The 18,120-nt window shown below is 34.9% G+C and overlaps 1 protein-coding gene across 2 annotated transcripts in view; it reads right to left on the bottom strand.

Moving 5' to 3' along the window:
* kdm4b (lysine (K)-specific demethylase 4B) overlaps positions 1–16,955 on the bottom strand; it is a 69,401-nt gene extending 52,446 nt beyond the window's left edge. For both annotated transcript variants that reach the window (XM_079807000.1, XM_079807001.1), the window contains exons 1-6: positions 16,830–16,955; positions 9,220–9,625; positions 7,834–8,009; positions 7,587–7,701; positions 6,014–6,207; positions 1,572–1,621 (exon numbers count right to left, since the gene is read on the bottom strand). In XM_079807000.1, coding sequence (XP_079663126.1) covers positions 1,572–1,621; positions 6,014–6,207; positions 7,587–7,701; positions 7,834–8,009; positions 9,220–9,606 — 922 coding nt within the window. In that variant the 5' untranslated portion in view covers positions 9,607–9,625; positions 16,830–16,955. The remainder of the gene's footprint in view (positions 1–1,571; positions 1,622–6,013; positions 6,208–7,586; positions 7,702–7,833; positions 8,010–9,219; positions 9,626–16,829) is intronic.
* Positions 16,956–18,120: the final 1,165 nt, after the last annotated feature.

Raw genomic sequence — 18,120 nt, 5'->3', positions numbered from 1 at the left:
AATATCTAAATTTCTTGATGCACTAAGGAAAGAAAATTTGGAGCAATAAGAGATTAAGGTTCCTACATTAACTATTTGTGTGTTATGCTACTGTACCTTTAAGATTTATATATGTAAATGAGCTTAAACTGCAGCTATTCCCTATTCTCCATCAATATATGGAAAACCTCAATTTCTTGTTGCACTAAAGAAAGTTTGGATCAATAAGAGACTGATATTCCTACATTAAATATTCATATTTTACGCCACTGTACCTTTAAGATTTATATATGCAAATTAGCTTAAATGGCACATTTCTATTTTCTATCAATATATAGAAAGCAGTTTGAACAAATAGAGAAATATCTCCATTTCTTGTTGAATTGAAGAAAGTTTGGTGCAATAAGAGACTGCGATTCCTACATGAACTATTCCTGTTTCTGCTACTGTACCTTTAAGATTTATATATGCAAATGAGCTTAAATGGCACCTATTCCCATTCTCTATCAATATATAGAAAGCAGTTTGAACATAGAGAAATATGTCCATTTCTTGTTGAATTGAAGATGGTTTGGTGCAATAAGAGACTGAGATTCCTACATTAACTATTCCTGTTTCTGCTACTGTACCTTTAAGATTTCTATATGCAAATTAGCTTAAACTGCACCTATTCCAATTCTCTGTCAATATATGGAAATATATTGAAAATCTAAATGTCTTGTTACACCGAAGAAAGTTTGGATCAATAAGAGACTGATATTCCTACATGAACTATTCATATATTATATGATACTGTAGAATATTTCTATATGTAAATGAGCTTAAACTGCACCTATTCCAATTATATGTTAATATATAGAAAGCTGCTTGAACATATAGGGAAATATCTCCATTTCTTGCCGCACAGAAGAAGAAAAGTTTGGATCAATAAGAGACTGATATTCCTACATGAACTATTCATATATTTTATGCTACTGTACCTTTAAGATTTCTATATGTAAATGAGCTTAAACGGCACATATTCCTATTCTCTATCAATATATAGAAAGCAACTTGAACATATAGAGAAATATCTCCATTTCTTGTCGCACAGAAGAAGAAAAGTTTGGATCAATAAGACACTGATATTCCTACATTAAATATTCATATTTTACACTTCTGTTCCTTTAAGATTTCTATATGCAAATGAGCTTAAACAGCACCTATTCCTATTCTCTGTCAATAGAATGAAATATCTCCATTTCTTGTTCCACCAAAGAAAGTTGATCAATAAGAGACTGATATTCCAACAATGAAATATTTACATTTTATGCTACTGTACCTTTAAGATTTCTATATGTAAATGAGCTTAAACTGCAGCTATTCCCTATTCTTTGTCGATATATGGAAAGCAGCTTGAACATTTAGTGAAATATCTAAATTTTTTGTTGCACTAAGGAAAGGAAGTTTGGTTCAATAAGTTTGGAGACTGAGGTTCCTACATGAACTATTCATATTTTACGCTACTGTACCTTTAAGAGTTCTATATAAGCGGCCTCTGTTTTGATCAGCTAAGCTTGAAGACATGATAACGAACGGATGTGAGGTCTTACCTTGCGCCAGCCTCTCCAACCTCTTGCCGTGCTCGGGAGGAATCGCATACCTGCGGGGAAGAGGGAAAAAAACAGAGATCAATTAATGGGATCAATAGAAAAGACGAGCGGGAAAGACACTGGAGGGACGCGCAGCGAGACGCCTCTATGCGAATCACCCTCTGATCATCATGCGCTTTTCTACAGCCCTCGAAAACATGAAACGCGCCTCGCAGAGCATTTCACCCCTATTTCACATTCACCAGTCACACGCTAGTTTAAAGACAAATGTATTCAAATGTCACTAAGACAAAGCCTGGAAAATTACTGCGCGAAGGCCAATTTATTTAGGCTAATCGGCTCAAACACGCGCAATAATAATATTCCCCCCCAGCTGCAGACTGTGCTTCATTTGAAATTATTTTGCTGGAGCTGGAAACAGCACAATATCTTCTGTGCTGCTAAAGGTTCAATTCGCCTGACGTGGTTATTGACATTGTCTGTATTAGCCTAATTATTTCCTCAAGTTTCCGGAGAGCCGAAACCCTCCCGAGGCCCAGAACAGCAAATGTAAATCCGGTGCATCACCCTCCCCTGGGCTCCAGCTCCAAATCACACATTCACAATGAGGAGAGCGTGGCTTTAGGAGGCTTTTGAGCTGCGTCGCACTGCCCTCTAATGGCGACCGGTGACAAAACAGGGGTTTTACGGGCACTTTCCAGCTAAACACAGGCCAATTTCACAGCAGTGGTTTTCCCAACACAGACGGAGGATCATCTGAAAGTCAACTGAATACCAAGTGGACAGATTAAAAGGCTGTGTTTGTATGCAGCTGATGGGATTCACATGAAGAGCTTGTTTTATTTCATAATGTGCTGTGGCTTTTACTGAAGTTAAAGGAGTAATCGTACAAGAAAGGACTGGAACTGAAAGAACACCATGGGTTAGCATGTACAAGAACAGGACGGAAATAGATGAAAGATCTATGGATCTAAGGCGGCTAGTTAGCAGTAAGTGATTCACATATTCATATTTATCAAATTAGCCGTAGCGTGATATGGTTCAGGAGCTCGAGGAGTGCTACTCTTGAAGAGCACCATGTGTAGAAAGCAAACTTTTCAAAATAGAATATAACTGGATCTCGAGAAAGTTGAGCAACATTAAACTTTAATACATTCATAGAGATGCAAAGGACCTGAACATTTCTGGTACATGTCCAAAAACTTTCTAAAAGTTTCCAAAAAGGAAAAGTTTCTGGGTACTTTGCAACCCAAGACCCTACAAAGCAGCAAAGACAGCCCAAAGTAGACCAATAGCACAATTGCTAATCTCTTCCCATGGTGACGTGCATTTGTTGCAGGTATTGAGCCTTGAAAAACCAAAGACGGAGCCATCAAGAAATCGAACGGCTGCCCACAAGTGCCCCTACCGCCAACAACTCTGAAGGCATTGGCGGTAGTGGATTTAATTTGGTGTTTGAGGTGCCACCACAGATCAATAATAATTAGATGTGTCTTTCTCTCCTTTTCCCTCGGATAAAAGCCGGATCTGATGGGTGGCTGTAATTAGGGTACAAACACTTCCTGCCAGCAGGAGTATCTTTACACCCCACTAGCCCCACCAGATCAAGTTGACAGTAACTCTATCTGGCAACCAAAATATGCAGAAGTTCGACCGGGAACTGTCTGGGGAAGAAGGCAAGTATTGATGAAAATCACAACGGGGGCGCCAGAAATCAAGCCAAATCCAAGGGGTTTGACTTGGTGTGACTGGAAACGGCCCCTTGGAGAAAGGCCTCAAGTCTCTTGAGGTTCCTCATGTACCACCGGAACTACGAAATTAACAAAAAGCACCCAATAAACACCGTTTGAGATTTTGACATGGCGTGGTTATGTGCCTGGGCGTATGTAAGGGACGCATCCCATTTACCTTGTTTACGACCCATGAAACAATTTCGTACTTCACTTCCCAAATGCGATATCTCTCCAATCCCATGCCGGCAACACAAAACCCCAACCTGCAAATCGGCATCGACGCCACCGGCAGCGTTAAGGTTTTATTTGTCATCATCTTGAAGAGGACAGGAACAAGAAAACAAGCAATAAGAATCACGCTATTCCCTCGGCTGCCGCACTCCCTCTCACAGCGATTATTTCCGGCAGCGTGCGCACCACTTTGGGCCACTCCGCAATCTTTAAGAATCTGACACTAGATCTCAGGAGGCGGCGAGAATTATGACTTTGATGGGAGGAGAGTTGGAGGCGAATGAAGTTAATTTCACAGTGGCTGAACAGAGGGTTAGGCAAACAGCTACCACACACACGCTTTAACATACTGTAATTACCAGAAAAGTAAAACGGATTCAATTTCAAAAGCGGAAGGGGGTGTTTGGGTGGGGAGGACGAGCGCACACATAGTTGCATTAAGCCGTGTTGAAGGGTGAGTAAATTCTCCTCTTTCCTTTTTTTCCCCCACCCTAAGCAAGAGTCTTGCCGTTCTCTGTTATGCTGAGAAGCGAAGGAAAGTTAACTTGAGATAAGGCCTCCGGAGAGCGAGAGAAAGAGAGAATGCTTAGCTAGAGACATCAAGAGCTAACACTTCAGAGAGATATGAGGACACAGAAGAAATGGAGACAGAGAGATACTCAAGAGAGCAAGTGAGACTTGCACAAGACCTCTTAAAGAATCACGGATTTGCACTCCTATCCTTTTGGACACCTGTGCGTAACGGACCAGGACCCAAACACGCTACAACCCTTTCACATGATCCATGACAATGCATTAAGCGTCAAGGAACAGCATACAATCTAGCCCTAATGCAACTTTTAAATAAGGAATCCTTGATGTTACTATTTGCATTTACGTTCACTGTTATAGGGATCCCACATCATTTAATCAGGGATTATTTTTACATTCAGACTTTCAAGTTATAGTTAATAACATCCTTTTAACTTTCCGGTTGTAGCTTATGCACCTGTGAAACATCTACACATTGATGCGTTTATGTACTTCTGACTAAATTGAGAGGATAAAGGCAACGTTTGATAGAAAATACATATTACAAGGTTGTTTGGGGTACAAACAGCACTAGTTGTTGTCCATGCGCTCTTAAAAGGAAATCTGAAAGTTCACAAAAACCTATAGAATTAAATAAGTGGTTTTAACCAGTGCAGAGCATCATTAAAGGATATTTTAGTGATCATGGGAACCCTGTTGTTTACGCCGTAAACGTCCTACTTTCAACCTAAGTCTTAAAAACCTTCCTTTCGTAAAAGCAATCTATTATGCATTTCAAGTCACGCACAGACTTGTGTGTTGAAGCCCTATACAGTCTCCACAAAGATCCAACATTGAACAAAACAGCCTTGATTGACTACTGCTTTCCAGCTTGAGGAAAAAGACACGGAACGCACAGATGGATGAAATATCACTCTGTACAACAGCCCGAGATACTGACAAAACAGCTGCGTCTAATGAACGCTCAAGTTTGAGAGTCAAGACGACACAAGCCAAGGGCATCAAGGACTAGTGTGAGTATGCAAAACACACATGCATCCTTCTCAAAAGAGGGGGGAAATATAAGGGGATACACCAGGGAGAAGACCAAACACAAGAGTTAGATTCTATAAAAGAAAAATGTGAAGAAGAATAAAAGACAGAAATGTCTGTGGTGAGCTCACATGTGGAAAAAGGACACTGAAAACATGTTTATTTGAACTCTTCCATCACAGGGAAAGACATCCAGCTGGAAAATTGTGTATTCTGAACCTCAAAATTCCGTATTAAAGCCTCTCTCCGCAAGAAAGGAGAGTCAAGTTCAACTTCAGGAAAACAAACCAACAGAATACCAAGTCATTTCAAAGGCATTTTGCTTTCAATCGAGGGATGTTACGCTTGGTTTACAAACCTTTAAGTCAGTAGCTGTTATCTTACTTGATTTCGATGCAAAAAACATGGCAAATACTTCAACATATGTGGCACAATACTTCTCATTTATGTACATCTAATACTCTAGAGGATTTACTTCACAACGAAGTGTGCCGATAACAATTTGCTCCATTATAAAGAGCCTGTTGTGTACGAGCGAGATACAGTGAGACAAAGCACACATGATTCATCTTTCTCGATGATGTCATCCTGAATTTTCACAGGTGAAGTGAATGACAAGGGTGCCCCCATGTGGTCAAACGCTGATCTACATTTGAGTTTCTTTATATTGTGCCCAGAGATTATAGTACAGGTGGGTACTGTAAAATAAAGCATAAAATCTAGTTTTGTGAGACATTTTATCTTCACACGACCCAAATATGCCAATTAACTGGCATTAAATGCTGCCAAAATGTCAAAATCTGAACATATTTAGCCACTTTAATCTCGTCATGTGTTCAAAAAGTGGCGAACGTACCCCTTTGAATCTTTTGAGTTCAACTAAATGAGCATACATAGTAAATGTAGGACGCTCACCAGGACTTTGGCTGCCCGAAATGCAGGTAGTTGATACTGTAGAGGTCCATGTCCTCTGTGTGCCAGGCAAAGGTGGTTTTCCACATGCCGAAGTACAGGTACGGTGTGTTCACCCCCTCGATGACGATCCCACACTCCTGCTCCACCATGTCCAGAAGAGTGTTCAGATGGCCGATGTTCCACTCCGCAATGTCCTTTACAAGGAAAAAGCATAGTAAAAACATTCATGCACAAGAAAAGAAAGCCAATAAAACATAATAATTCAACTGCAATGACTTTATAAACACTCCTGATATGGAAATATTTCAACAAAACTTTTTCCGACAGCATGTGTGGCATAATATTGTTTACCATATAAAAAAAAAATATTTTAAGTAAACTAAATTTGATTAAAAAAAACTATTTTATAAAAAAGATCATTTAAAAGAGCCATGAACAAAATTATAAGCTTCACATTCTATTTTTTAAAAAAAAAGCACTAAAAATTTAAGGAGCCATGAACAAACATACAAGCTTCATAAAATAAATAATATGCTATTAAAACACAAAAATGCCTTTTAAAAAACTCAATTTGATAAAAAGAATTTCTAAAACAAGCTTCACAGTGGTAACAATCTTAAAATTATGCTATAAAAATACAAAAATACCTGTAAAAAAACAGCATTTGATCAAAAACATGTTAATAAAAACCAAAAATTAAAGGAGCCATGAACAAAAATACAAACTTCACAAATAATACGCTAAATTATATTACTAAATTATTAATAATATGCTATCAAAACACAAAATGTTTAAAATGCCTATTAAAAAACTACATTTACTAAAAAGAATTGATGAGAAAACAAACAAATATATATTTAAAAAGGAGCCATAAACAAAAATACAAGCTTCACAAATAATATGCTATAAAACCCTTACAAAATAATAGGAAAAAAAAAACATTTAAAAGGAACCATGGACAAAAATACCAGCTTAACAAATTCTTATTTGAACAAACTTACAATAATGCTATAAAAATACCTTTAAAAAAATGGATAAAAACCAAAAGGTTAATTTAAAAGAACTATGAACAACATACAGATCCCAAAATACCTTTAAAAAAAAAAAATGTTATCTGTAAAATTACATAAATCATAATTTTTGCAATAGTTACACAATGATACACGTCTAGTTATTCATCACTGATGTAATTTCTGCTTGGACTTTTCTACAAGTTCTCTTTTTTTAATACATAAATATTTCTATATATTATTTCTTCTTACTGTGGGCTTTACATGGCCAAGACAGGACTCATATTGGTTATGACTTACAGTCAAGGTACGATCAATCAATCAAATTAGTCTGGCTTTAAACATACGTTTTGTTAGCTATACTTTTGACACCATGTTTATTTTCACACTTATAACACACTGATGTAACGGTGATTTTTGTTTTAGAAATGTCCAAAAAGGTGTTTTAGAGAAATCAAACTACATTGCGCTTCAAGTAATCGCTGCAGCTTAACTTGTTCTGAAATCGGATCGAATCATTGAATAAATGTGCTGAAGACGTAAGCGGATGTTTCGTGACTCACCGGGTCGTAGATGGAGCCGCTGACGTCGGCACCGTAAATAGGCGACACGAACGTCAGGTTTTTCCAGTACTTCCTTTCCAGGTCGTCAAAGTCCTTGTGTTGAGGGGTGCAGTACCTGCCATAGGTCAAGTTAAAGAGCAAATTACGCCTTTTTACTAGCCAAACGGGGCATTTCAATGACATTATTGACAGATAAGAAGGCAAACTTTACAAAGAAGCCACATTATAAAAACGGGTAATAACAAACCTTTTACTATTGGCCAGTTTGCGATATTCTTTGACCGTCATGGACTTCTTCTGGATGTTGTATTGAGTGAAGAGTCCCGACTGGCCGGTCACCACTTGCATGATGGGAGCGGGAATGACCATATCTTCAATGCTATCATAGGAACGCCGTGGCTTCCACTCCTTCGGTGGAATAACCTGAGAAAATAACGAATGTTATTAACGACGAATGTACTTTAATAAAGGTGTACCATTAGATAACGACACTTCAGAAGAATTTATAAATATACTATTGTTCATCACCATTCAAAATTCATTAATGTTTATTATGTTAGAACATACATTAACCCAGATTAATAAATGCTGTGAACGTATTATTTATTGTAATTTTATGTGCATTTATTAATTTTTGGATATAAGTTAGATAAAAAGTTTAAAATTTGAAGTAGTTAAGGCTCTTAAATATTATTCGATAAACTGTTATTAATGGCAAACGCCGATACTGATATACACACACAAAACTTAGACAAAAGTATTTTAATTGTGTTGCATTATTATGGTATATAATAATAATTATTATTAATAAATTGAGTATTGAACTACTTAAAATTAGGGATGCACGATATATCGGTCACTATATCGGTATTGGCCGATACATGTAAATCTTTAATGATATCGTTATCGGTCCTATAAGAAACTTAGTCTGATATATTAAAGCTGATAAATAATGCATTATTTCCTTCAGCTGAGACACTTCAGATGTGCACTGCTGATGGGTTGAATTGCTTGAAATATGATTTAAATCACTTAAAAAAAGGAAAATATTGTAACAAGTGCAAGTCTGTCAAATCGGCAACATACAATTTTAAAGAGAACATCATAATTGTGTGTTTGGGACATGGATTTAATGGAGAGACTTTTTGTTTTTGTAATCAGGCTCACAAAAATTACATAAAAATTTTGATTTAGATTTAACGGCTGATTTATCGGTTATAAGGTTTCAAAATAAAGAATTATCGGTTATCTGCGAAAATATTCAAAAAGCACTAAAGTTTATCGTTATTACTATTGTCAGTTTTATAAGTCATGGGGGTAAAACTTTTCAATAAGATTGAATGCACATGAATGAAATATGAATTACAATAAATCATGTTTTTACGGCATTTACTCGTTTTTGATTTATGTTTTTTACATATACTAAGACATGTTTAACATTTCAAGTAGTATAAATTAACTGTAATAACTTTTTGAATATAAATGAACATGAATAAACAAATGCACAATAGCATGTTTATAAATTAACATGAACCTAGGTTAATAAATACTTAGCGTTCATTGTTATTCACGATACATAACTCATTATTTGACTGAACCATCATTAAACTAAAGGTAAACTTTCATCCGATACCTTCGCCAGACCGGCACGATGAGCTCCTTGGGTCTCGATGTAAGCCATGTACTTTCCGAAGTCCTTGAACTCCTCCATGGTGGGTCTGAAGGTCATGATCTTGCAGGAGGAGTTTGGCGCTGGAGGAGGTGCTGGAGCTGGGATTGGTGCTTCTGGTGTGATTTCTGGTGCAGACGGTTCTGGCTTTATTTCTGGGGCCAGGGTTGGCTCTGCAGATGGCTCCTGGGCTGGCCCTGAAACCGGTTCCTCGCATGGCTGCGGATCCGAATCCAAGGTTGGTTCCACAGGTGGATCCGGAGCGGCATCTGCTGGTGGACTCACGTCTAAAGCGGGTTCCGGCTCCGCGAGGGCCTCTGGGTTTGGGTCTGGAGGTAAAGACGGGTCCATGACTGCAGGACAGCTGATGCTGCGGACGGAGATACAAAAACATCACAACTCAAAAACTATCCTGATTTAATAACCACACCACTATCCGAAAACATTACAAACATGTCTATTCAGAGAATTTAATTATAAGTATAAAACTAATCTATGAATCAATGTACTATAACTTTTCCTTTAATTCAGTGGTATTAGAGGAATAACTTTTCTGCAATATTTTTATTTTCTAACATCAATATTTTAGGTTAGGTTCATTTAAGTCTGAATTAATGAACTTATAACTTAAGAATAAAATGAATCAAAACATTGTTCTTCAATTCAGTCGATCAGAAATAATAGTTGATAGTTGAGGAATAACTTTCCTATAATATTTTTTATTTTCTAACATTAATATTTTAGGTTACAATATGAATGTACATGGGAAAGTGTGTATATTTCATGTCCTTAAAGAGAAAATACAAAAAAAAAGTAAAAGAAAAGAAAAATAAGCCTGAATAAATGAACATCAATATAAAAAACCGGTAGATTTTCTGCAATTGTTTATTTTCTAACATCAATATTTAAAATAAGCCTGAATCAATGAACGTACAAACTTAAGAATAAAACTAATTTAATCTTTTTTTTAAATTTAGTCAATCAGAAATAATTAGAGGAATAACTTTCCTTTAAGGTTTTTATTTTCTAACATCAATATTTTAGTTTACAATTTAAATGTGGGCAATAAGTGTGTATATTTCACGTCCTTGAAGATAAAAATTTACCAAAAAAAATTAAAACGAGCCTAAATCAATGAACACATCACTATAAGAAACTTGTTATTAAGGGGTGTCAAAAAAACAAACAATTCATACTTTCAAATAAACACATTTAAAGTGTTCAGAGAAAAACTGTACGGAGATGAACTAACAAGCTGAAAAACTAATTATATTTGCAGAAAATCTACTGGCTTATAAAACTAATCTATATGAATCAAAACCTGTTTTTCTTCAATTCAGTCAATCAGAAATGACAGCTGGTATTAGAGGAATAACTTTCCTGTAATATTTTGTATCTAAGATTAAAATGTTTAGGTTACAATATGAATGTACATGGGAAAGTGTGTATATTTCATGTCCTTAAAGAGAAAATACAAAAAAAAAGTAAAAGAAAAGAAAAATACGCCTGAATAAATTAACATCAATATCAAAAACCGGTAGATTTTCTGCAATTGTTTATTTTATAACATCAATATTTAAAATACGCCTGAATCAATGAATGTACAAACTTAAAAATAAAATTAATTTAATATTTTCTTCAATTCAGTCATTCAGAAATAACAGCTGGTATTAGAGGAATAACTTTCCTGTAAGGTTTTTATTTTCTAACATCAATATTTTAGGTTACAATTTAAATGTGGGCAAGTGTGTATATTTCATGTACTAAAAGATAAAAATATACCAAAAAAATAAAAATACATAAAAACGAGCCTGAATCAATGAACACATCACTATAAGAAACTTGTCATTAAGGGGTGTCCAAAAAACAAACAATTCATACTTTCAAATTAACATATTAAAAAGTGTTCAGAGAAAAACTGTACGGAGATGAACTAACAAGCTGAAAAACTAATTATATTTGCAGAAAATCTACTGGTATTTTCTTTTTTTGTATTTTCTAACTTATAACTTAAGAATAAAACTAATCTATATCAAAACCTGTTTTTCTTCAAGTCAGTCAATCAGAAATGACAGCTGGTATTAGAGGAATAACTTTCCTGTAATATTGTGTATCTAACGGGTGCACCGATCCGATATTAGGATCGGATATCGGCCGCGATACTGACAAAATAGCTGGATCGGGGATCGGAAAAATTAACAGATCCACAAGCCGATCCAGGTGTTTTTTTCCGTCGCAGCAGAACCGACGTCATTCGTCAGCTTCACGTGTGTCGCATGCTAGAAGGGAGCGAGCCAGAGAGTCGGCTGTGTGGAGGAGATATTTCACGCTTGCCACGCCAACTAGTTCGTCGCTGTTTCGAGGGTATTACTGCAAAGTCAGGGTCTTTCCTGCATTGACATTTTTTTGACGGCCAAAGCCTAATTTGATGAGTTATTGTGATTTACGAGTGATGTAGAACAGATGCTGCGCTTGTGACTGAGTGACAGAGAGACCGATCTGAGAGCTCCTCTCCCCCGCGCGCGCTCTCTGGGTCTTCAAAATAATCAGTGTTCGCTCTCATATTTCACATATTAATCCAAATCAAAAGCTCGGAAGACCGAAACCATGTTGCACGTGACACATTCGGACAATTTTGTCCTTGAATTATCACTGGGTGTGCATTGCGCTCAAAAAACATTGACTCTTCTCTGACCAGCTGACATAAAGCATACTTTCAATAAGCGGGAGACAAATTATATCCAGTTATGAAGTGTTTTCTGTGTGTTGACATCTTTCGCGATGTTCTAACAGACGGGATTCGCACACAACGCGTCTGCTAATGTCCGATTCGTGACCTGATGACTCATTTGAACCGAATCATTTTAACGACTGGCCAGAACAACTGATCTGTCCAACACTGAACTCATGAACTCAGTTTATTAATTTACTCAGAACGCAACTGAAATGAGAACACAAGTGTGCTTACCCATTTTAGCAAGAGTGGGTAGTAAGAATTATTTTTAATTATCAACAGTATTTCATCTTATTTCTGTTGACAATGTGTAGTAAAATAAATAGGCCTAGCCTACAATCATTTAATCTGGAGTGAGGTGAAACCAGAACAAAGTTGTTATTAGCTAGCTGAAAATTTTTTATTAAATTGCATATGGTAGAAAATTAGACTATTTGTTAATTTGTAATGCTACTTTTTAATATTGATATGATTATATACCAAAACAATTATCTGTAGTGTAAAAAATGTTTGGTAACTGTCAGATTACTATTGTATGTTTGACCAATACACTGTTTTTTGTTTCCACTGCTACATTTTATTTATTTAAAGAAGTTAGATTACATTCTATTTTAGATTTGAATGCACAATTGTTTTTTAAATAAATAAGAATTCAACACCTTACATACATCTGTTATTTTGTCTTAGTTATGTTTAGTTAGTAAAGTCTGGTGCCTTTAGTCTCTTCAAGGAAGGTATAAGGTGGAAGATATACAGTTTATTATTAATTCAACAATATATCGGATCGGTATCGGGTATCGACAGATACACAAAGCCCAGGCATCGGTATCGGTATCGGGACTGAAAAAGTCGGATCGGTGCACCCCTAGTTACAATATGAATGTACATGGGAAAGTGTGTATATTTCATGTCCTTAAAGAGAAAATACCAAAAAAAAGTAAAAGAAAAGAAAAATACGCCTGAATAAATTAACATCAATATCAAAAAACGGTAGATTTTCGGCAATTGTTTATTTTATAACATCAATATTTAAAATAAGCCTGAATCAATTAATGTACAAACTTAAAAATAAAACTAATTTAATCTTTTCTTCAAGTCAGTCAATCAGAAATAACAGCTGGTATTAGAGGAATAACTTTCCTGTAAGGTTTTTATTTTCTAACATCAATATTTTAGGTTACGATTTAAATGTGGGCAAGTGTGTATATTTCATGTCCTTGAAGATAAAAATATATACCAAAAAAATAAAAATAAATAAAAACGAGCCTAAATCAATGAACACATCACTATAAGAAACTTGTCATTAAGGGGTGTCAAAAAAACAAACAATTCATACTTTCAAATAAACACATTTAAAGTGTTCAGAGAAAAACTGTACGGAGATGAACTAACAAGCTGAAAAACTAATTATATTTGCAGAAAATCTACTGGTATTTTCTTTTTTTGTATTTTCTAACTTATAAATTAAGAATAAAACTAATCTATATGAATCAAAACCTGTTTTTCTTCAAGTCAGTCAATCAGAAATGACAGCTGGTATTAGAGGAATAACTTTCCTGTAATATTTTGTATCTAACATTAATATTGTAGGTTATAATAAGAATGTACATGGGAAAGTGTGTATATTTCATGTCCTTAGAGACAAAATACAAAAAAAGAAATAGAAAAGAAAAATACGCCTGAATAAATTACCATCAATATCAAAAACCGGATATTTTCTAACATCAATATTTAAAATAAGCCTGAACCAATGAACGTACAAACTTAACTAATTTAATCTTTTCTTTAATTCAGTCAAACAGAAATAACAGCTTGTATTAGAGGAATAATTTTCCTGTAAGGTTTTTATTTTCTTGTTTTTTGTTTTGTAAATATTTTAGATTACAATTTAAATGGATTTGTATGATAAAGTGTGTATATTCCATGTCAGAAATACAAAAAAAAGAGAAAAGATAAGAAAAATAAGCCTGAATATATGAACATCAATATCAAAAACCGGTAACTTATGCACATTTTTATTTTCTAACATCAATATTTAAAATAAGCCTGAATCAATGAACGTTTAAACGTAAGAATAACATCAATTTAATATTTTCTTAAATTCAATCAATCAGAAACGATAGCTGGTATTAGAGCTATAACTTCTCTGTAAATTTTGGATTTTCTAACATCAATATTTTAGGTTAGATTAATTTAAAATTCAATGAATTTATAACTTAAGAATAAAAACTAATCTATATGAATCAAAACCTTTTTTTTTTCAATTCAGTCAATCCGATTTGATAGATAGCAGCTGAATAACTTTTCTTTAAATTTTGTATTTTCTAACATAAATATTTTAGTTAAGTTAAGTTAGGTTAGGTAGTTAACTTTAAATAAGCCCGACTCAATGAACACATCACTATCAGTTTTTAAATGGTGACAAAACACACTCAATTAATAAAAAAAAAAATAAAAAAAAAAAAATATATATATATATATATATATATTTTTATATACATACTAGGGCTGTCAAAAGATTAATCGCGATTAATCGCATCCAAAATAAAAGTTTGTGTTTACATAATATATGTGTGTGTACTCTGTTAATTATTATTTATATATAAATACACACACATTCATGTATATATTTAAGAAATATTTGCATGTATATACTGTATATACATTTATATAATCTATAATATATATAAATATAAATGTTTTATATATAAAAATAATATTTTTTTCTTAAATATATACATGAATGTGTGTGTATTTATATATAAATAATAATTAACAGAGTACACACACACATATTATGTAAACACAAACTTTTATTTTGGATGCGATTAATCGCGATTAATCTTTTGACAGCCCTAATATATACACATAGATATAAATATATATATACTGCTCTGAGAGATGAAAAAGCTGGAAAACCCTACAAACTTAAAAATAAAGATGTAAATCAAAACATGTTTTTCTCCCACTCAGTCAAACAGAAATGATAGTTGGTAGGTGGGGAATAACTTGTTTATGTATTTATATCTTCACTAGTTCATGTCAAAGGCCCTGCGATGTGACATTAATTATTAAAGTACAAATATTCCAGGAAGTGTCAAAATTAATATATACTATCAAAAACCGCATGAATACAGATCATTCAAGATTTTTTTAAAAAGAGAAAAATGTTGTTTAAAGCACTTTTAGATTCTGGCTATAGCACGTCACCTCTTAAAACGTCATTTCAGAGCAAACCACGTGTAAAATGTAGAAAAGAAAGCATAATAAACTAACAAACTCCCAGACATGACGACTGTCACCATGCGGAAATCCTCGCCTGACCTGTGGCATTGCACGCGCTTTCATCAGAAACACACACAACATGAGCCAAACCAATGAAAACACACACACACACACACACACACACACACACACACACACACACACACACACACACACACACACACACACACACACACACACACACACACACACATTTATGAAAACAGGATCTGTGTGGAGACATGCCATAAATTTACTATCGGTTCTGCACTGGATTTGCATGTTTTAGCAAATGCAAATATTTCTCCTCATTCTTTAAAGCACATTTTGAGACAATTTTAGAAGTGCATCATTACAAAGCAAGACATTTATACACTGATTTTATCATTTTACATTATAAAATAGCCAACTAAATAAAGCTAACTAAACTAAAAGAGTTCATTTGATGAAGCTTTGCATGATATTTTCTTATGCACATTTAAATATCAGGTGATTTAAATGCCACGCAAATACAGAAGCGTACAACTAGCTAAAACGAACAAAATATATACATTAATAAATGATAATATCATCAATAATAGCTAGAAAGTTTTCCCTTTGCTTGTCACTTCTTAGTCCAGACGGCTAAAACTTTAATCCACCATCTTATATTGGATTATATTTTAATGACAAGATTATGCATGCATGAAATAAATAATCAATAACTTCATCCCAGCTCACGAACAAACCACGCACACATGCATTTCCACAGCTTTATTCAACTATTAAAGGATATTAATAATCATGCCATGGCTGATTTTTTACAATAAAAAAAATATTGCATTCATGCAATAAATCAATAACGCCATACAAAACTAAATGGACGTGTTTAGCTTTCACTAAATATATAACATTCAACAATATAATATTGTTATTAAAAATCACATAATAGTCTAAGATCATGCATGAAATAAATAAATATCTAAATATATAAGGCATATTTTTCTCATTTTCATCTATTAATAGCCATATTATAACGACCTATGCATAGAAATAATAATAAATACTGCATGCAAAACAGCCCAGCTCAGGAACAAAACAAAACAAGTGCCTTTCCATGACAGCTTTCAGCTAATGGCTTTCAATTATCACATTTAATTCGATTCGTTAGTATTAATCACACTAATACCATAAATATTAGGCATGAATTCAACAATTATTCAGTAAATGTGTGCAGAATTGAGCTCAAGTTCACACAGCTTTAGATATGGAGGGGTTTAAATGGCCTTTGTGTATGTGTCCTGCCTATAGCACAATCCATCATGGCTACCATTGTCAAATGCACTGAAAATAACCCGATAAACTATTAAATAAGCACATAAACATCCCATTCTGAGGCTTGTGGAACAAACACACGGACGTGTGCGCGTGCATGCGCTTTAATGTGCCCTTATTTCTCATTAGTAGCGTTTCTGCCTTAGATTTGACAAGCATCTCAACACAGCTGCTCGATAGCATCTCAAATGACAATAAAAACTCGCCCCATGCGCGCGGACTCGACCCGAAACCACCACATGAACACTGTCTATCGCTTTACCTCCTGCCCGGGGTCGTTTCTCGCTCTTTTCTCGCCGTTTTCGTCTCGATTCTGTCCGTTTTCTGGATTCGAAAGGCTCGATAGTGTTACGGCAGCGCTGGGCCGCGTCTCCGCCCACTGCAGCGCGACGTGTGCCGTGATTGGCCGGAGCGCCGCGTCGCGTAGTCGCCCATTGGCTGGCGCGTTTGATTGATGGCTCAACGGGCCTATCGCCTTGTGTTTGTGCGTTTTACTATCACGGAAAACACGTACCTCACGAAATTATAATGTCTTCCGGTATGATCAAACGCTTACGTTTGATGTATGTGTATACATATACGTTTCCATCTCAAGTGCTTCCCATTTCAACCGTGTTTTGAGCGCAATACGTCAAAAATGGAAGAAAAACTCGACGTTAGACGAATATAGAGCACATTGACTATCATAAATATACACACGAACAATATTTAGACTATAAAAGCTATATTTGTTTCACAAAGAAAGGCATTCAGTATTACAAGATTATACTTTGTGCTTTCAGCTTTTTAAAATCTTTGCTTTGACTCCATGAGCCTCCTTGGTTAGTTAAAGGCGCAGTAAGCGATTTCTGAGAAACGCTGTTGAAGGTGCATTGAACCAATCAGCAGTGAGGGGCTTTAACCAATCAGCAGTGAGGGGCTTTAACCAATCAGCAGTGAGGGGCTTTAACCAATCAGCAGTGAGGGGCTTTAACCAATCAGCAGTGAGGAGCGTGTCCACTAAGGAGGGGGCTTGAGGACAGTTCATGATAGGGTCACTCAGGTCACCCTGTATGTATATTTTAGGCAACAATAAAACGAAATATGTCATATAACACCACTCTTGCCTCTATTTTATATATATATAAAAAAACTTAAACATATTCATAGCCACACAAATGTGGTTCAGGCTTGATTATTTTCAATGCATGGATATTTATAACAAAACGAAATATAAAACAACCCTGACGCTTTTCGTTTACATAAAAAAAAAAAAAAAACATTAAACGTGTTAATATATGGTTCAGGCGATAAGTGTGCACACATCTGATTAAAATAAAATTGCATATGACATAAAACAACCCATGTCCGTTTTAATGGTCAATAATAGCCATTATAAAAGTATAAAAGAGTAAAAGAAATAAAGCAAACATATAAAGTCAGCTCTAGTAGACTACAACGGTAATTTGGAGCCTAAATGTAAATATATAAAGTTATGAAACGTCACTTTGCCCTCAGGTAAAACAATTTGCCAGGGAAAATATTATAATTTGTTGTGTGTTTATCTAACGAGT

The sequence above is a fragment of the Gobio gobio genome (assembly GCF_949357685.1).
Source record: "Gobio gobio genome assembly, chromosome: 24".
Taxonomy (NCBI): domain Eukaryota; kingdom Metazoa; phylum Chordata; class Actinopteri; order Cypriniformes; family Gobionidae; genus Gobio; species Gobio gobio.
Note: the sequence above shows the minus strand (reverse complement) of the source record. Positions and strands in the feature narration are given on the sequence as shown.